The 20,859-nt window shown below is 47.3% G+C and overlaps 1 protein-coding gene across 2 annotated transcripts in view; it reads right to left on the bottom strand.

Annotated features, from left to right (window-relative positions):
• Nucleotides 1-11,588: 11,588 nt before the first annotated feature.
• The window catches only part of LOC142768853 (venom peptide isomerase heavy chain-like), a 51,551-nt gene continuing 42,280 nt past the window's right edge, over nt 11,589-20,859 (bottom strand). For both annotated transcript variants that reach the window (XM_075871252.1, XM_075871250.1), the window contains 4 exons: nt 17,952-18,096; nt 14,798-14,912; nt 13,178-13,317; nt 11,589-11,965 (listed from right to left, as the gene is read on the bottom strand). In XM_075871252.1, the coding sequence (XP_075727367.1) occupies nt 11,696-11,965; nt 13,178-13,317; nt 14,798-14,912; nt 17,952-18,096 (670 nt within the window). In that variant the 3' untranslated portion in view covers nt 11,589-11,695. The remainder of the gene's footprint in view (nt 11,966-13,177; nt 13,318-14,797; nt 14,913-17,951; nt 18,097-20,859) is intronic.

The raw sequence follows: 20,859 nt of genomic DNA, 5'->3' as shown, positions 1-20,859 counted from the left end.
TTTTTTCTCGCAGTGCTTTGGCCGGTGTTTGGGTGTCAGCGTATGGGAGTGGGAAAAATGCCTCAATATTGCAATAAAACTTTATAGAATCAACAGGGTAGTGTGTTAAAAAAATTGCCCGCAGCTTCCCTCGGGGGAACACTGAGGAGGATGCGGAGCATATAATTGGTTAACGGGGTGTTAAAGTGCGACTTACTTGGGTCGATGGCTAAATTGGTTAACGTGGTTGTGTGTGATGCGGGTTCTTATTTGCTGATTTGTTTTTCTCCCGGGCTGAGCCTCAGAGAGTTTTGTTAATAAGGACAAAGCCGTTCGGTTTCCAAGAAACACACAAAAAGTTTAATTGAAAAGTAAAAAGACAAAGATTCCTCACAAAACAAAACACTTAATAAACAGTTGACTGGACATGACGAAACACATCTGTAAACACCCAACAAGAACGTTCAAAGTCAGTAACTAAACCTAACGTTCGAAAGGGGCTGAGTGATGGGAGTAGCGCAAGATATCTGTTCGGTCTCACCCACACGCTGAATTCCGCCGACGATGAGCAAACCGGAACGCGGTGATTCCGGCTTCAGGACGCGGGCAGGACGGGGATGAAGGAACGCTGGCTGCTGACGACACGTCGAGAAACCAGGCCGGAACGTGGTGGCTCTGGCTTTAGGAGTGTGGACCCGGCTGTGACGAGAGAACGCAGGCTGGTGGTGACGCGTCAGAGAACCAGGGTCAACCTGGCCAAGCAGCTGGGCGCACAGCTCGGGCCCGTAGCCCGACGGCTGTTGCTCGCCCGTTGGAACCAAAGTCCGCAGGCCCTGGGTAGGAGTTCAGGACCGGATGGCCACGGTCCTCTCGAGCGGGAACACGACGGCAGGAGGCCCCGGCCGGTTGAAGACCTGCAGGCTCGGGTCCTACGCCCGACGGCCCATCTTCAGCGCCCGGTCCGGTGACGACCTTCCGCTTGCCCCGTCTTCTTCGAACTCCCCTTGCTCTGGTCTGCTCAGGCTCCTGCTTCAGCTCTGGCCCACTTGTCTCGTTCTCATTGGAGATACTACTGTTTCGTGGTGTCAAGCCATTGGGCCTTGAAATCTCCGTGTTCGCTGCCCATTGGATGTTTTACCTTTTGTTTACTTCACGTCCTGCCACGCATCCTCGTGCTTGACGCTCTTTAACGTCGTCATTCTTGTTTAAGCAGCACCGCACGTGCACTCTGGTATTTCTCCTTTTGTTTTTTTTTTTTTCCGTGACGCGCACTTTTCGAAGGCGCGCACTTTGAACGCGCACCACACATCACATACGCCCCCCTTTCATTCAAGTTTTTTTTTTTAGAAAAAAAAACTGCCGATGAGTGCGCGTTCTGCACTACGTCACAATTACACCACATATTTGCACCACGCAGTTCAACACATCACACCGATGGCACCCCACTGCTTCTTCGTTGACATGTCTCACGTCGAAACACCGAGTCCACAGAACGTAACATTCAACCAACAACAATAAGAAAAGTTTTTTTTTTTTTTCGAGAAGAAAAAAAAAAACTGCCGTTGAGTGCACGTTTCGCACTGCACCACAATTTACCCACATATGTCCGCCACACAGTTCACTGCATTGCCCAAAGGTCCACATTCACTAACCTCAAAATACGCAAGAAGTGAGAAAAAGTATGGACACATCTAGCGGATTGTGAAAATCCCCGAATTAGTAGTACACCACCCCTTTTTTTTTATCATATATACCCTATCATCTCAAAAACTATACATCATGTTAATGTTACATTGCATGTAACTTCTTCAAATATTTACAAGCAACACCCTTCCATGGTCCGCAAGCAAGATCCAAAAGAAACCAGCGGGAAATCGAATTTGACGCTTAAGTTATAGCGTCCCGTACAAGACGTTTAACTGCTCTAACCATTTGACAAGAGTAAGGAATCGGAAGCCAGTGGAAGAATTCTCGACCGTAAGCTCGTATGAACCTAAAGCTGTGTATCACCAGGTTCCCAACCTCGAAATCACAAGCATACACGCTGGAATGTCTGTATGCCAGTCGGAGGCGTTGCCTCCAGGCGCACCAGTACAACCACGCCTGAATCATTTCATCCTTCCCACGAACGCCTTGCTTGAGCTCGTAAGCCGCTAATCGTTGAGACATCTTAACAGAAGCGACCTCTTCAACCGAAGATGCCAAAGAGCACCAGTCGGCGTCCTTCCTCGTACAATAACCTGCTGGACCATTACTGCCTTCTGGTTCACTTTCCATCCCTTCAGCTTTCTGTATTGCTTGTTCATCAATACTTTCAACCCTTCTGCCTGGGTCATCGTGATTACCCTCATTGTCACATATAGCTGACCTACATTGCAACTCTACTCTCTGTTCTTCAACAAGTGCTTTTGCATTTTGCTCCAATATTCTTCTAACAGCATCATCTACAATTTCCCGAGAACACAAGCCATCTCTCTGTATGGGCAAGTTATAATCATGGTGAAAAACCATGTCCGTAGCGTCTGTTGCTATCTCCAGTGGCCCAAAACAATAGGTAGCTGCTACATCAGAGCTTTCATTATGGCATTCGCCGGCATTACCTAGGAGACCTTTTATTGCTCCTTCAGCGGAGCTATTCAGAGGCAATCCTACCTCTGAATAAAGTGCGCTTGACCTCTCACAGGTTTCAAAATACCCTTTACTCTGAATGGAACGTTCTTGTTCCATGCTCACGAAGCATTCCTGCGCTTCAATAAGCTTATCGAGTCTCCTAGTCTTTTGACTGTTTACCTCCCTGTCGTACTCTTTCAGAGTTTCTTTCTCTAGCGAAAGGTCATGACGAGGTACAGGGTCAGTCTCACGTAAATTCAAATCGCTCCCGATGTAACTGCTTTCAGAGCACACCTCATCCACTGGTTGACTACTCTGGCTCTCAGACCACGTATATTCAGCGTTTTCCCTCTCAAGCCACTGCTGCAAATCCTCATATTCTAGTTCCAACAGTCTCTTCTTTTCGCGCATCTCTATCTCGAGCAGCCTTTTCTTTTCACGCATTTCTAGCTCAAGCTGCTCCTTCTTAGCGCGTGTCTCTCGCTCGAGCTTCTCTCTCCTAGCCCGTGTTTCTCGCTCGAACTCCTCTCTCTTAGCGTGTGTTTGCAATGCAATCTGCTGCTTTTTAGCGTCACATATCGCAGCCCGTTCCTCTCGCTCCCTCTCCATCCGCTCCTCGTACCATACTCTAAACTCCGCTCCCGTCAGTCCCATTTTATCCGCCAACTCAATTAACTCCCACGTGTTCGTCATCGTGTTAACCGCGTCAAAAAAATCTACTGGAAAAACAAACGACTTTGTCCTGTCGCAGCGGACGCCAATTTGTGATGCGGGTTCTTATTTGCTGATTTGTTTTTCTCCCGGGCTGAGCCTCAGAGAGTTTTGTTAATAAGGACAAAGCCGTTCGGTTTCCAAGAAACACACAAAAAGTTTAATTGAAAAGTAAAAAGACAAAGATTCCTCACAAAACAAAACACTTAATAAACAGTTGACTGGACATGACGAAACACATCTGTAAACACCCAACAAGAACGTTCAAAGTCAGTAACTAAACCTAACGTTCGAAAGGGGCTGAGTGATGGGAGTAGCGCAAGATATCTGTTCGGTCTCACCCACACGCTGAATTCCGCCGACGATGAGCAAACCGGAACGCGGTGATTCCGGCTTCAGGACGCGGGCAGGACGGGGATGAAGGAACGCTGGCTGCTGACGACACGTCGAGAAACCAGGCCGGAACGTGGTGGCTCTGGCTTTAGGAGTGTGGACCCGGCTGTGACGAGAGAACGCAGGCTGGTGGTGACGCGTCAGAGAACCAGGGTCAACCTGGCCAAGCAGCTGGGCGCACAGCTCGGGCCCGTAGCCCGACGGCTGTTGCTCGCCCGTTGGAACCAAAGTCCGCAGGCCCTGGGTAGGAGTTCAGGACCGGATGGCCACGGTCCTCTCGAGCGGGAACACGACGGCAGGAGGCCCCGGCCGGTTGAAGACCTGCAGGCTCGGGTCCTACGCCCGACGGCCCATCTTCAGCGCCCGGTCCGGTGACGACCTTCCGCTTGCCCCGTCTTCTTCGAACTCCCCTTGCTCTGGTCTGCTCAGGCTCCTGCTTCAGCTCTGGCCCACTTGTCTCGTTCTCATTGGAGATACTACTGTTTCGTGGTGTCAAGCCATTGGGCCTTGAAATCTCCGTGTTCGCTGCCCATTGGATGTTTTACCTTTTGTTTACTTCACGTCCTGCCACGCATCCTCGTGCTTGACGCTCTTTAACGTCGTCATTCTTGTTTAAGCAGCACCGCACGTGCACTCTGGTATTTCTCCTTTTGTTTTTTTTTTTTTTCCGTGACGCGCACTTTTCGAAGGCGCGCACTTTGAACGCGCACCACACATCACATTGTGAAATGGGGTGTTAAATTGCGACTTACTTGGGTCGATGGCTAAATTGGTTAACGAGGTTGTAGGAGGGGGTGTTAAATGAGTGAACACGTACACACGTATGCGAAAGGGCGGCGCTGGTCGAAGGGACGTCGATCATTGTGTTTGTGGATTCGTTGGAATTCATTTCACCGCGACCTTGGACGTCGACGCGCCGTACAAACCAACCGACGAGCGGCAACTGAGCGAGCGAGCGCCGACCTTGAGTATATATACAGCACGACGGCGCATGCACTGTCAGCTGTTGAATGTTCTCGAAGCGCGACGCCACATGCGCGTCCACTGGAGAATCAGGAGAATTGTAGATGTCGAACGCGGTGTGTAGAGGAGGAAGGGTGCACAGATGGTGGAGGAGTCAAGCACGCGCGGTGTGTAGAGGAGGAAGGGATGCACAGATGGTGGAAGAGTGGGCGACGGCGCGACGGCGCATGCGCGCGCGTCAGCTGTCGAATGTTCGAGAAGCGGTGCGGACGGCGTGGACGGCGCACTACAAGGCGCGAGTATAAGATGCTTCCGCATCTAAAAAACTTGGACCATCTGCCGCTTAAAGGAATCGTGTACATGCGAAGCAGTAAACGCGCCATCCAGGGCCTACATATACGGGATGGCCAGTGAACGGTTGTGCAGCACGAGCAGTCGCCTTTTAATTGCAGACACGGCCTACGTCGGCCTTGTAGGCGGGGTAGGGGAGCGGCGAGCATGCGGCACGAGACGCGAGCATGCGCAGTGGGTATCGAAGCGTAGACGTAAGCAGAGCGATAAGCGGTCCCAAGAGTCCGACGACAAAAGCATGCTTACCTCTCACCCCACAACGGGAATGGAAACTATTTCACAGGCTAGGATACCGCCTCACCCCTCAATATTGTGGTGACGACACTGTAATCGCACTTTCGCAAATACTGGAATGAATTATCGTGGAACCAGTTCGAAAGAATATAAATCCACTCTGCAAGAAAAAAAAACACCATCAACCGCGCACACGGGAACTCCTTCAGAGAGCTGATGACCGTGACACCTACTTTACCTACGCTAGTCTTTACGCCATCATATCTCAAGACCCTAGAAAACAGGGATATGTAGCGGCAGTGACTAGCCAGAAAGCCAAAGTCGTGACCTGCGCGTCTCTACCCACGAACTCCAACGCCACCGCAGATGCAACAGCCATGCCTTGGCAATGAGAGGGGTAGAAAGAAGAGGACGCTCGGCGTATATACTTCAGAGACTCACAAGCTGCCTGTCGCGTGTATCTCAAAGGCACACTTCAAAGATGTGTCATTGATAGTTTGGGGCCCACGCTGGTGCTTGGTGCCCAGAACATGCGTGCCTGTGGGGGAATGAGGAGGCAAACTGCATAGCTCGCGGACTTACTGGCCGATACACAGGGCCTTCTTCAGGACAGCTCTCAAGCCCCCGCGAAGAACACAACACAACAAGTAGGCAGATCTTGAAAAACTAACGCCTTACAAGACGGAAGTACGCCCCTTCGCATTCTGAGTGAAGCAGCTAGCAAGCCAATGACTGGCGTCACCTTCAAACGAACACATACCCACACATATCAAAACTACATGCGCTTTTTTCCTCAGTTATACACAAGAGGCACATACCCCTAGTGTAGCGACCACAAAGCCACACTTCCACACATCACTTACCAATGTGACCAAGTGACCAGCCTATGCAGTATCTAGGAAGGTGTGTTCTTGCGAAACATTCACAACGTGGTCTTGGGAGGAATGTCGTTCCGAGCTGGTACTGGGGACCCAAAAGGCGACCCTAGACATGACCCGGCAAGTCGCCGTGGCAAGTGGGGCTCTACAAGAGGGCTACACCCGGAATTAAACAACTGAGTGTGAGCATTCTTTCACTAGAAAGCTACCATTACGTTCTGGAACAGGCGCGTCAAAATTACTTTTGCGTGTGGGACGCAGTCACGAATGTTAGTCCCTCAGCGTAGGAAGGAAGGGATGATTGAAGCAGCGTGTCAGTAGATGTTGCTATTTAAAAGCTATATCTTGTATGTGAGAGTTTGTTTAGAAGAATCTGGCGTCAAGAGGCCCAACAAAAAATCAATCTCGAAATCGAGATGGTCATTCCGAAGTATAAATTTTTTGCACCGTTATATTTCAGCATATGACGAGCCCAGAAGGCGCTCCACGCAAACAAAAAATACTTATGCCTAGTCATGCTCGTATGACTCATGGGAGCTGAAAAATATTATTGGAGTAAAGTGGTCAGTTGTGACCAAAACACTAGCTAAACATCCACGGTTTTCAGTTTTGAGATCCCCATTTAGGAATATTACATTGAGAACATGCGGAAATTCACAGCACTACATTGCGAACCAAACAGAGAAGAAGGCACCTTCGACTAGAAGTGGGCAATAGCACCCACGGCAGTCTGATAAATTCGACGTATCCGGAAACATGCGGAAGAGACTACAACTTTTGCAAGTTGCCGAACATATTATACCACGAGCTATGGGAATGTAACCAGAATAGCCTAACCACGCCTATCTAGTCCACAACAAAAGACGGATGAGAGAGGCAGCTGACAATCCGAAGGGCCGAAGACGAGTTTCTGCTGGTGAACCGTACTAGGTTGTCAGCTGAAGTTGCTGGGGTACACTAGACTACGGCGAAAAATATATTTGTAAGAAAACGGGAAGGAGGGAAACAAAAAAGAAAGTGAATTGCCGACTACCAACTGTTTGATGAGACACCGAAAAACGCACAGATAGAAAAACACTTCCCACGCATGTGTGAAAAATCAACTTATGACGTGCAGAGATATGGTCAATATTATATGTTATCGGGAAAGCGCATTTCTGAGCAATACATAGCTTCAGATGTGACACTGATACAACCTGACCCTTTATTTTTTAATATAAAAGGCTCGCAACAACACTTCAGCAGACTGCCGCTTTTGCCGAGAATCAGCGCTTCCGCAAATCATGGAACATAACCACAGGCGTTACAATGCGTGAAAATATGCGCATAATCTTTTTTACCTACGCTATCAGCATGCTCCTTAAATCTGTCGATAATGGAACTTCACGTTTGTCCGATGTAGGACTTGCCGCAGATTATGGGTATCTCCTACACCACGCCTTATGCACAGCGCCTAATATGTTTTTGTATGCTGCCTCTTGTAGCCCCTAGGCTCGTCGCGTGTGTTATGCGAGCAAATTTGGGCCAACTTATTGGGAGTTGAAAAAACGACTGGCATGCAGTGTCTGGTAGCCACGTATTGATGTGGCTCGCATTGTGCACATAAAGTGTTGAATTCTTCAGAGACGAGCGAAGAAGGCAAGAGAAATGGACACATATTTATTCTAAACACGTTTTCAGCCTACTGTCTTTGCTGTAGTCTCTGATGACTTCTATACATATTGTCAAAACTGGTGCTACCAGTAAACACGGGCTTCCAGCCATCATTCTTTTAAAAGACGCTGCAAACAAGAAAGTGGTGGTAAGCTGCTCGCTACAAGCATACTTTCAGAACTAGTAGAGTGACCTAACATCAGAGGCCATTGCGTCGTTCGTAGTTCAAGCGCAGAAAATCTTCAACGTCTTGTCGCTGAATGAGTGGCCGTAGTGGAAACAGCGCTTTTGAACGTTTCCGAAACCGAAGCCCGAGCAACACCAAGTAGACGCGCTACTCTACATCATGGGTGACAGCGTGTTCTTGAGGTACACGTGGGGCATGGCTGAACTCTTGGGCTAGAGAGCATTGCGAATAAACGCATGTCTCTGTATCTCTACCTACTGCCTTCTTCACTCGTCCCTGATGACTTCGACATAAAGGACTACCCCTGAACTAATCTGCTTTTTTTTCGAGTGCGCATGTGCACTGCAGCGCATACTTTCAACGTCTTCACCACGGGCTCAACCCCGGAAAGTAAAGCCACTATCACGGCTTCTTGAGCTGAGGTGGCCCTTCACCTTCGATCGCAAGCATGCTGAACGAGGGTATCTCACACTGAAAAGTGGGTATACGAAATTCACACTCACCTGGGCACGGCTATGGCTTGCGATCTTGTGTCTCGACGGAGTTCTTCGAAACAGAGCCATGATTCGTGACTCCAGGCTTGTTATCAGGCACATGGTGAGGGTTCAGGTGCATGGAGAAAGGGAGATCACGATCAAGAAAACGAGTTAGCTTAATTACGCCGGGTGCAGTTCTCGGGTCTTGCTCGCGTCGGCTCCAATTAAGGTGAAGACCACTGCTTCTTAAGCGGGGTGACGCAAACTGCGCGCAGGAAACTTGGTCGTTCGTACTTCGAGTGAGAAGATTAGCTTTATCTCCAAGTGCCTGTGAAGCGATTACACTTTATGTCGACTCAGAACATGCCCCTAACTTAGCAGCGGTTTCTAAATTACAGTGCAAGAAGCCCGCCAAAATTCAAACCGCAATGTGTCAGCGAGGTATTATTAGCACTCTCCAAATGATTAAATTATCTGAAAAGTTCATTGGTAGATAACGGTTAATTACATAGAGCTTCATACGTTGCTCAATTATCATAAAGTTTTCTGCTTCGTTGTTGTTACCATGATGTATTTCAAGTTGAAACGTTCTGCAAGTTCGAACGTTGTGTTAGGCTAATCAGCTAAGTAGGTGTACCCATTCTTTTGTTGTGTTTGACACTCGCGCCCTCTAGTAGCATAAAGCGGTCGTCAGATTTTACCTTCTGCTCTTTTGTGTTTCGTTCACGTCAGATATGGTGATTTAAGGCACCCAGTGCGTCTCAGAAAGACATACTACCTCGTTTCTCTCTCTTTTTTTTTGCTTCTTTCGTGATCACGTTTATTGTGCCTAGCACTTCCCACTTTTAGACCCAATTTACGCCTGCAACTGCGTTATAGGCATGTTGCAAAGGAGCCGCGTTTGCTGCATTCTAGTTTGTACTCGTTGTTTTCTCTTTTATTCGTGACTTGGACCTTCTTTAGGCAGGTGAGTGTTTTTTCACGGGGCAACGTTAATCTCATGACTAGTAATTAACCTGGCTGTGAAATTTGACAGTTAGAAGCCTCTTCGTCACTGCTCTGCGACTGCTGTGCTTGATTCTGCGGCGTCATGTAGGCCTGAAACTACGGCTGAAAGAGCATGCTTTTTGCAGCCGCATGTGTTCTTGTTAGGTCGTGACGGTACTTGTCCTACTCGCCTGCGTGTTACGTGCGTACAAAATGCGGACATATAGACGAAAAAAAGGCTTCCACGTCACTCATTTCTGAGTGGTTACAGGCTGTTCTAGCGAATTCGTGACTCCACGTACATATGCGCGTTAGTCGGTCACCTGGCGGCTTTGAAACTGTGGATTTGATGTCAGGACCATGCCGCGGTTGCGGTCTTGTCACGCGTGACTGTGTGTGCGGTGCTCAAAAAGCAATGTAGAAAAATAAGGACAGGAATCTTCCCCTACCACTGCTTTGGGCAGTAGCCCCCTGTTTCCTCGCGTTTAGCAAGTCGCTGAAAAGGCCTGAACTCAGGAGATCTCGTGTTAGTGTTTATAAAAAGATCCCGCAGATGGCGGCAGCATTGGCAGCATATTTGACGCCTGAAAAATGTTATCTCGTACAATCAACGCATGATATAAATGCCGGGCCGTCTGAAAAAAAAAATCACAGCATATCCAAAGAGTGAATGATGATGAAAGGGGTGAAGCGTTCGTCAGTCCGCCCATGCTTCCGTCCGTCCGCGCGACCATCTGTGAGTCCATCCATGCGTCCGTCCATCTGTCCATGCGTACGTCCATGAGTCCGTCCCTCCATCTGTCTGTCTGTCTGTCTGTCTGTCTGTCTGTCTGTCTGTCTGTATGTCTGTTCGTGCGTCCATCCGTCCGTACGTCAGCGCATATATTCATCCGTCTGTCCGTCTGCTAGTCTGTCTGTCCGTCCATCCGTGCGTCCATCTAGTGGACACTACAAGTACCACCATCTCGCATCCCCTGTTGCACATACCCGCTCTAGAGCGGGCATGTGCCACCGGTGGCCACGTACTACTACATACAAGGGATGGACAGACCCACGCCTTAAGAAGCTTCGCCCCTAAAAAGAATGTCGGGGGTCAACTGCGGGCAGTCCAGAGGGCCAATGATGCGATGGTCGGGCTTGGTCTGACTGTCCCAACGTGGGAGTGGCCCGCTGCGCGTTGAGTCGTGCTCGCCAGGACTTTATCTAAAGTTTCGCATCCATCCGCCTATCGATTGCTTGCGCTCAAAGCAGTTGGTGGCGGCAATTTGAGCCCGCTGCCGCCTTTGCCACACAAGTTTGAGTGCGTTAACTTACCCTATACTTGCGGTTTTTCTAGGGGTTGGAACGGGGAAAAAAGCACCACATATCCATGGAGTGAATGATGATGAGTTGGACGAAGCTTCGGAGGGTTTTATTGACAGACCGTGAATCGTCTGTCCGTCCGTCCGTCCAGTCGTCCGTCCGTCCGTCCGTCCGTCCGTCCATCTGTCTGTCTGTCTGTCTGTCTGTCTGTCTGTCTGTCTGTCTGTCTGTCTGAGTGAATCATCGAAGGGGGCGGTCACGTACGTGCTAGGAGGGACAAAGCTATGGCTTTAGGAGATAAGCCCCTAAAGATATGCATTATAAGCCACATCCCTTGGTTTACTATGGCAGCAAGACAGCAACAAGAACATACGTAAAAAGTCGTGGTTGAACGGGGTCAAACAATGCCTGTTGATGGAGTAGCAACCACAGCAGAAAGCATGTCACGGTTGAGTCACGCGCGCGAGTGCGTAGCAAGCCGTGCGCTGTACGCATTTTTCTTCATATTGCCAGCATGATGCACCAAGCCCGTAGCCGGGAGCAGAGAGGTGGAGGGGGGAGAACTAGCATGATCCCTTTCGTTCAAAAAGATATCGGAGGGGGATGCTTTACCAAGAATGAATATTAATATAGATGTTTGTCCCCGATAGTCTCGGCCCCTAACAAATGCACCCTCGCCCCCTCAATAAAGAAGTTCCATGGCAACGGGCCTGGCGTGTACCAATGGGCGTACTTTGGACGCTTGCGTCTTGAGTTGGGACGCAGCCAGGACACAAAATTCAATTATCATTGCGGAGCGTATTAGAGGAACTACTTCGATAGTCGTGCAGGTGATTAGCTTCCGCTTTTTGGCCGTTTGCTCGGCCCCGCCTTTCCAAGCTTCTTAAACTACATACCACCACAGCAACGTTACGTTCGACAGAATATAGCGTGCATTTGATTACCATATTTATTAGCCACACGACAAGGCCTCAAGCGAAGAAAGGAGCGTAGCTTCTCAGCGAGGGAAATATGGAAGGCCATTGCGGGATGGTGTACGATGCCAGTTGCAGGGACACTTCGCTCGAGTAGGCCTTGTCGAACGAGCCCACCACTCGTCTGAGCCAGGGTGTGAACGTTTCGACGCGCGTGTACACCGTTGGTATGTACTTTCTTGCGCAGCCTACCGCGAATGAGACGATGCCCACTTGCACGTAGCGGTCCCCGAAAGGTCGAGACATGAGTGGCCCGCCAGAGTCACTCTAAAGGAAAAAAAAAGAAAAAATATGGCGCTCATTACACTCGGATCTTCGGCCAAGGCCTTTTCGGCAACATAGCCTAAATCCCGCAGACATCGTACCGTCGGTTTTGTTAAACCACCGTCCCAGGCAACTGCTATACGAAAGTAACTTCTGTTGAGTGATTGATGGCAAAGAGGTCTGGTTTCCTCACAAGTATTTGTGTTATAATGTGTTTTTTAAGGTGATATCTGCAGGCACTCTCAGCTGGTTTTTGGCATCGCCATCGCGTGCCCTCCCTATATATATATATATATATATATATATATATATATATATATATATATATATATATATATATATATATATATATATATATATATATATATATATATAGGGAGAGAGAGAGAAATAAAAAAGAACGAGTAATATATTTTTCGATGCGTGCAATCGAGATGGACTCTCTCTCTGCAGTACGTGGCGTTTCCCAACCCGGCCACAAAAGCATACATCCCTGAGCACAGAAACGGCGAGCCATGTATGTACTGTATTTTCCGGTGGCGGCACGCCAACCTCAGAGCAACATCAGCGTGTTCTCTACATTACCAGCAAGATGGCGCAATGGGTGCGCTGTGTGACCCGCTCGTTTCCATGCTGGCGCTCGCCAATGTTTACTTTGCCCTGTGGGGTGTAATCACCTGTTGCCGCGCGCTCTCTGTGATTGGGGCAATTTGTACGTCGAGTGCTTTCACCGCGAAGATTGCCTTTAAGGTTTAGAGCACACGATGGCACTTCACTCGCTGCTGAGGCCCCGTTTGTGGAATGAGCATGACGTTCAAACATAGTCAAGCAACAAGTGTGACGCTTGCTAGTTCGAGCTCATCCTGTGTATATTTCTGCGAACTTTGCTTGGTACCGGTGAGCTCCCGATGCTCACACAACTACTGCCCTTACAAACACACGTCGTTCACCTCGCAACGCTTGCCTTAACGCCCAGCGATGCAGCATAGACAATTACTTGCCGATCGGCTTGCATGAAACCGATGGCCACAAGGCGTGAAATCTGCCGATTTTTTTTTCCAGCGCGGATGTGGCTGAGTAGACAATTGTGTGTTTTTTGGTATACATAGCTAGGTACGTACTAATAGGTATGCAAACATAAACCATTCATGACCGATTTACCGCACTGAACGCAAACTACTTTTGGCTGTGAGCAACTAAGAATTGTTGTCATACGTGGCATGAGTTGGTACCCCGCCGGTAGGTGCAGTACATCACGTCACTGACGTAGCCCAAGATAAAGTACAAGACCGAACAAAGCTCATTCGGTAGAACTCTGACGGTCGTGTATTGGAGATGGTTCGTGGTATGTCCGCCTGCAAATGAAAGGGAAAATGCTAGTTCACCAGCAATAAAGAGCAGATGAAAGTAAGAAATGCCTACAGGCAAAACAGATTGGTTGGAGATTATTAACGAAATGTCACACACGTTCGCATTGGGCGTACCGAACAAAATACATACTACACCACACATTTACCATACCGCATACCACACAATACGCCACCAATCTATATCACACTATATTCTGCACTCATTCACGCAGAAGTGACTGTTTGTGTGTCCCTGGGCAAGATATATCTCGGGCTTTGCCTGGCGTCTGTGGCCGATGTGGCCAAGACGCGACGGTAGGCTGGCGCGCATCACGCCAAGTGGAGCCACCTCTCGAAGAATGTGGCAGTTAGCGCAGTGAAACCGCTGTAACTGTTAGCGCGCCGTTTATAACGTGACCTACGCGTGCGCCCAAAAAGAGCCACTGCTGGTGCCTAAAAGACCTCGTGCGTAGTGTCCCGTCTGTTTTAGAAGTGAAGTATTTAGGCTAGCACACTAAAAGCCACTGGCACACTAAAGGATGAAGGTAACAGTTAGTACCCAAAATGTCTTCAAAGCGACGGCATCGAGGAGGAGACCGCTAGTAGTTACAAGTAGACAAACTGGGTTATGAGAAAGGACGGCGATTGCACGAAGAACCAGAGATCATGGAAGGCCTACGCCTGTGACAACGTATCCACAGGTCTATGAGGGGTGCGAGCACTTGGTTTCAGCGCGAGTTTCTGCCTGTAAAGTTTGGATATCCGTGTTGTGCCCTTCACTGTCTGTGACGTAACTCGAACCCCTCTGCACTGAGAATCAACGTTGAGGAAACCTAGCATCATCTAGCTTCAAAGAACCGAGTGTTGGGCGAGCTGGTACTTAATTGTGCATGGCACTTAGCACAATTTTTTTTTCTGAAAATAAACTTGTGTTGATATTCTGCGCCTGTCTGTGCTCTCTTCCTTCTTTTTCTTTTCATGCAAAATCCTATCCACAATCGCCTAGCTAAAGTTCAGCAATAACCTAGAAGATACGAAGAACAATCTGTATGACCAAGCTAAGGCCTACAAACAACTCTTGTCAGCTGTGACGTCTTCAGTCATGAACCATATATCTCATACTACCCCTACTGTGCAGTGCAGCCCACAGTGTGTGACTGAACTTGTGAATGTGGACAGGCACAGACAGGGACACCCTTCGTGCATTTTACCTCCTGCGTTACTGTGCTGACTACCTCAGAACTGCAAGAGAATCACAAGATGATCCAGTGGGCAGGTAGAGCTGCGCGAGCCGAAGCTATTAACTACAGAATACGCACTGAACAGATCTTTTGTCCTTCTACCGATAAACTTTTCTCTTAATCACTTATATCAGAATTACAATAGTGGTGCTAGGTCACGATAGCATTCGTGATTTGTCGAAAGTTAGTGTGTACAAATGTTTATGGCGATTTTGAATACGCGTCTAAACCGAGTCACACCTCACCTTCCTTGAGTCTTCCCCATCCAGCGACTACGGTTTCCGTATCGAAGATGTTCATTGGTGCTGCCGGGATGCATATGGGCCTAGCGTTGTTTCCGTACTGGAAGGGCTTTTCGACCTTTAGGAAGAGGAGCCCTTATACACCAGCAGAAAGAAAGTCTACATTGAAATGGTAACACAAATTTATAAAAATATACCCCACTCTCAGAACTGCGACCGTGAAGGGCTTGCTGAACACATCCATGACAAAGTGGTCCTTCCTGTTTAATACTTACTGCAGTTTATAGGTGCATTTCCCCGGTTTCATATTGGTAAGGGGTAGCCAAGATTTACTGCAGCGCCCCCTATCCCCACCCTTTATAGGTTGGTCGATTTCGAAAGGAAGCAAGCTTTTTAATGAATGCAAGAATTGAAAATGGAGCTATGACGTGCTTTCCAAGGTTTCTGGAGGTGAAAGGGAAAAGTTGACACTTTTAGAAAAATATCAAGCTTCCTTAGCCACCATAGTCGCCAAAAATATGCGTGGAAACGAGCCTGTCCTTTAGGAAAGAACGGCATAGGTGGACTGAAATAAGGTTGTCGGGCTCACGTGGCACTTCTTGATGCGGCAATGGGACATAAATGTTGGGTTTAGCGTCCCAAAACCATGACATGGTTATGAACGACGGCGTAAGTGGAGGGCTCCAGAAACTTCGACCAACTGGGGTTTTTTAGCGTGCGCCTAACTCTAAGTACGCTACACTCCAGGAGCCTCAAGTATTTTCACCTCCATCGGAAATGCGGCTGCCACAGCTGTAATTCAGATCTGTGACCTTCGCATCAGCATTACAGCAGCGTAGCCACTAGACCGTCATAGTGAGTTTGCTGCCATATGTAATTTCTGTGTTTCCAAGTTACGGCTGGGTGGCGAACATGGTTTACGTAATGCTTATCTTTGAAGTACTTGCGCGAAGATCAAAGCCTACGAACAGGAAATCATAGCAGCCGCTCATGGCCACAAGACCTGCCCTTGACACCTTGAAGACAGCCGAACCTTTGCAGGTGAGCAGCTACAGCATGAAGTGGCCATGACATGGTCACCTAATCATTTGTTTGGTATTATGGGGCCACTAAACAACCTCTGAAAATACGAAGTTCGAGCACGTTATTCTTTACCGGCATCTCCCGTCTTTGCGTCGCAACTCACGATGCCAGTAGTTTTTTTCATGCGATGGCAGGATGAAATAAGCTCACGATTGGTCGATATATGGGACATACCTGTTGTGAATTATTACTTGCCTTGCTTTGCCGTGTAGTCATATGCCCGTTATGCCTTGTCGTGCTTGACAATCGTGCACGATAAACTTATCTCACTTAGTTTTCTCCGTTTGCGACAGACCAAGCTGAAATTGCTGTGTGTAGTCGAAAAGTGTGCAATCCTGACTAGCACAACACGTTGCGTTGATCTTTGCGTTTTTTGAGAAATAGGGAGCGAGGATGTCATAGCGCATGTAAGAATGGCAGTATGATGATATATGGTGTTTTTTTTTTTGGCGCAAGGGCCATTTGATGGCCAAAGAGCGCCAGTTCATGAGACATGAATGTGGACAATGATTGTGATTAGCGGCTGTATAAGGGCCATAAAATTCCTCGCAGTAGAGCGGGTAAAAACATACAATTAATAAAATCATGACCATGCCGTGAAAGGTGTGTGTGGTGCGAATAGATGGCAAAAGTTAATGATAATAAAAATGATGGTGGACATGTATGGCATTAGCACAAGTGCCTCACTCGTTCATACCCTTGCGTCCAAGGGCCGTGAGGCAAGTGCTTTATTGTGTAGCCACTGCAGCGAAAACCTCTCTGGAGAGGTCGTGCTACGGTATGCCCGGGTATATGACATGAAAGCTATGAATTTCTTTTAAAAACGCTAACAATGATTTGTGACTAAAAAGCGGTTCCCTACCGACGAACATTGCAGGGTGTAAAGGTATATGTTGTCGGTAGGGTAATGGAAAGTGTTGTTTTCTTATAGTGTCCAATTGTTTGCACTGAATTAAAATGTGAAGAACTGTTAGTAATGACAGTAAAGGCAGTAAAGACAGTGTTAGAATGGCAGTAAAGGCGGGAAAAAACATCATTCTTGTATTTAACTCGGCGGCGTTTAGGGGTCCTTTGAGCGATAAATGCAATCGGAAATGAAGGAATGAGGACAAAAAACAGGGATCTCAACCACTCTAGAAGGAGCTACCCGACACTGGAGAAAGAGATGGGAGAGCTTGCAAGAGAAAAAGGTAGTGAGAGGTGGAGAACGCAAGTATTAAATCACAAACCCCACAGTCATTTTTACGCCATCAGCACATAACCACCGGCGCCTTCAAAAAGCTGGGCACACCTTTCGCGGCCTTCACTCGCTGAAAACTCTCAGGATGACATTCCACAATGGTTTCTTTCGCCAATTATCTGTGGATGGTCTATTGTGCGTATTCATATATGAAAAAGGGGACGTAAAATAATATTTAGGCCCACAATTAGCTTTAGAAATCGCCAGCTGAAAACATCGCCGACCTCCAGTGACCACCATTTCGCCATGGTGCGTGTGTAACGTCCTACGCTACCAAGCCGATCAAAAGTGAAAAATCTCGATTACATTCGCCGCTAATGACGGAACAAGATCATTTGCTGAAATGTAGACACCCGCGGGCCAAGCCGCTTTTTACGTCATGGCTTGCGTGTACGCCAGTTTTGTTCGACTCTTAGGTCATTCGCATGTTCGTAAAAACATTCAATTTATATTGAGTGGTCTACCAAATGTTAATGTCATGTAGTTTGTGAACGCACAAGTATTAACCGATGGAACTCAGATTATGATCGAAAATATCGTGTTTGGCCCTTTTAATGTCCTGTTGAACCAGGATGACATACGTCTGCAATATAATCTTACATTATTTTCATGTTCATGAAGCACATGCAAAGCTCATTCATTTGCCGTTGTTGGACGTTAGTTATATGAGCTCTGCGTGTGCAGCTAGGCTGTATCTATAGTGCGCTACCCTCAATGTGCTCGTGTGGATATCTGTCCACAAAAACAAGAAAAAGGAAAGCATTACAGATGTTTCAAAGAAAATCTTAGAGTAATCACAGTTGGCTTGGTTGAAGAAGATTGTGAAATACGTACCTGCAAGACGGCGATGTCGTTAGCGTGTTTCGTGCGAGTATACTTGTGATGGCGAAAAATCTTGATCACCAGGAGGCTCTTACCGCGTTTCCAGTCATTGTTTCCATAGTAGGCGTTTATTCTTTTGAATGGTTGTCCATATGGGCTGTGCGATTACAGGAACAGAAATTTTACATCAATATTATCATTTTTGGCAATTGGTTGAAAGTACGTCAATCTGTACTAAATAAATTATGCATTCACCAGAATGTTTTGACAATGGTTTGAAGAAATTACATAGTAAACGCGATCTTCGGTAATATGACCACACAATTTGGTAGTAAAGGGGTTCTAATATGATGATATATAATGTTTTATGGCGCGAGGGCCAATGATGACCAAAGAGCGCCAAGACGTGGTGTAATGCGTGAATAATGTTGATGTAAGGTGGCTGTAAGTGGCCTTAAAAGCCTGCACACAAAATGTACATAAAATATATATAACAGTTAAAAGAATGGGAGTGACTATAAAAGAATACACTTGGTTAAGAGCGCTATAGTGCATAGGATGTATGGCAAGACGGTAAAACTATATATACTAGGTGCTATTGCCTCACAGGGCTCCTTGCGATCAAGAAGTCGGAGGCTTAGTGCATACTCCCGCAGAGGATGTGTTACGATTCTCACGAGCAAATTATTTTCGGTGTACTGACCTTGTTTAGAAACGATAGCATCATTTTTGTCAAATAATGGATCAATACCTAAAAATAATGAGGGGTGAAGGGGTGTTTGCTCTTGATAGGCTTTAAAAACTGTTTTCTTCTTTCAGGTTCTGCCCCCCGGCACTGTAGAAGCACGTGAAGTACACTCATCGCTTCTCCACAACTCTTACAGGTCAGCGGTTGTCCACCAGTCAGTGGGTAACTGTGGGTCCCGTAGGTGTGTCCTATTCTCAGCCTAGAAAGAAGGGTTTCAGTTCGTCTGGATTTTGTGGTGGGAGATCAGCTACATAACGGGACTTCATATTGTGAAGTTTGTTGTTAGTTTGTACATCCCACGAGCACTTCCGCTAGCTTCGGAGTGTATTGCGAAGATAGGGCTTCACATCTGTTACGGGTACCTTCAGTGAGGAGAGTGAGAAGTGCCCGTCTTTTCTACAAAACGTTGTCGCCAGCTGGTCTGCCAGCACATTGCCTTTTATTTCACGGTGCCCTGGTACCCAGCAAACCACGACGTGCTGTTCAGCCACATACATAGCACACAAGAAAGAGCCTTAGCAACACTCAACGAGTCAGTGTATACAACTGCTTCAGGTATTTTATATTCATTTATATGCTTAACGGCTGTCAGAATTGCATGAGCCTCGGCCGTGAGTATGCTTGTTTGTATGCATCTTTTCGGATGCAGTACTCCTGCATCCAAAAAAGGCGGGCCAATGGCTGCATAGGACACACCTGAACAAGACTTTGACACATTTGTATAGATTTCAGGGCAGAATTACTTGTGCTGAAGTTCTAAAAAGTACATACGAATATGTGCAACAGGGACTTGTTTTGTAACTTCAACAAAGAAGAGTCACAGTTTATAGGCTGCCACTGCCGTGGTGGAAGGCCTATAGCAGCGTCCATAAGGCTGTTAACAAAAAGTAGGACTTCTATTTCCACACCAAGGGCTCCCACTCTGAGTGAGTACGGCAACCTCATTGAGGCACGGCTGTGGAATATGCGAGAGCTGGACAAATCATTTATGGTAGCATGTGTGGGGTGTTCTCTGTTCGCATACACTTTTAAAGAATAAACGAGGAATGAGTAATATCTCTGCAAATAAAGTGACCAGTCGTCCGATTCTACATATAGACTCTCTATAGGGCTTGTCTTGAATGCACTTAAACCCAACCGGATACCTAAGTGATGAATGCGGTCCAGCATTATCAAGGCGCTTGACGAGGCAGATTGATAGATCATAGCTCCATCGTCTATAGTCGTGAGTGGACGAGGCTTTTATAAACATCCATTAAGCACTTCTTGTCGCTACCCCATGTAGTGTGTCACGACGCCTTTAAAATAATCATTGTTTTCATACACTTGTTTTTTGGATACTTTATATAGGACACAAAGGTTAGCTTCGCATCCACGATTAGCCCCAAGAATTTATATTCCGTTACTACATGTAGATGCTGACCCTGCAGGCCTTTTTTACGGGTAAATACAACACAAGTATTTTCTATGGATTTAATCTAAAGCCGTTATGGTATGCCCACTTGACCACCTTGTTCAGCCCAAGCTGCACCTGCCGTTCACAGATAGCGAGATTGCACGATGTAAATCCTGTTTGTATATCATCGACATATACGCAATAAAATATACCGGGTGGGATGGACAGGCGCAACGACTTCATATTAACAATGAAAAGCGTGCAACTGAAGACTCCCCCTTGGGGCACTCCACTCTCCTGCAACAACTGTCATCAGAGGGCGTTGCCCACTCGCACACGAAATGTTCGGTCTGTCAAGTAGCTTTCTATTAGATTCAGCATTACGCCACGTAGGCCTAATGGTGAAAGGTCTTAGATTATTCCAAATTGCCATGCTGTATAATAGGCTTTCTCCATGTCGAGGAAAACCGAGAGGAAGAATTGCTTATGCGCACATGCTTAGCGAATGTGTGACTCAATGCGGATTAAGTGGCCGGTTGTGGATCGCCCCTCGTGAAACCTGCACTGATATGGGTCGAGCAGTTTGTTTGATTCAAGAAAATGTAACAATCGGTGGTTAATCATTTTTAAATACCTTGCACAGACAGCTTGTTAATGTTACAGGCCGATAGCTGGAAGCTGACGATGGATCCTTCCCCTGTTTTAGAATAGGGATGATAATAGCCTCTTCCCATGCGCATGGGTTTTCACCAGAGGCCCACACAGCATTGTAGAGA

This window comes from Rhipicephalus microplus, chromosome 8 (assembly GCF_043290135.1).
Source record: "Rhipicephalus microplus isolate Deutch F79 chromosome 8, USDA_Rmic, whole genome shotgun sequence".
Classification (NCBI taxonomy): Eukaryota; Metazoa; Arthropoda; class Arachnida; order Ixodida; family Ixodidae; genus Rhipicephalus; species Rhipicephalus microplus.
Note: the sequence above shows the minus strand (reverse complement) of the source record. Positions and strands in the feature narration are given on the sequence as shown.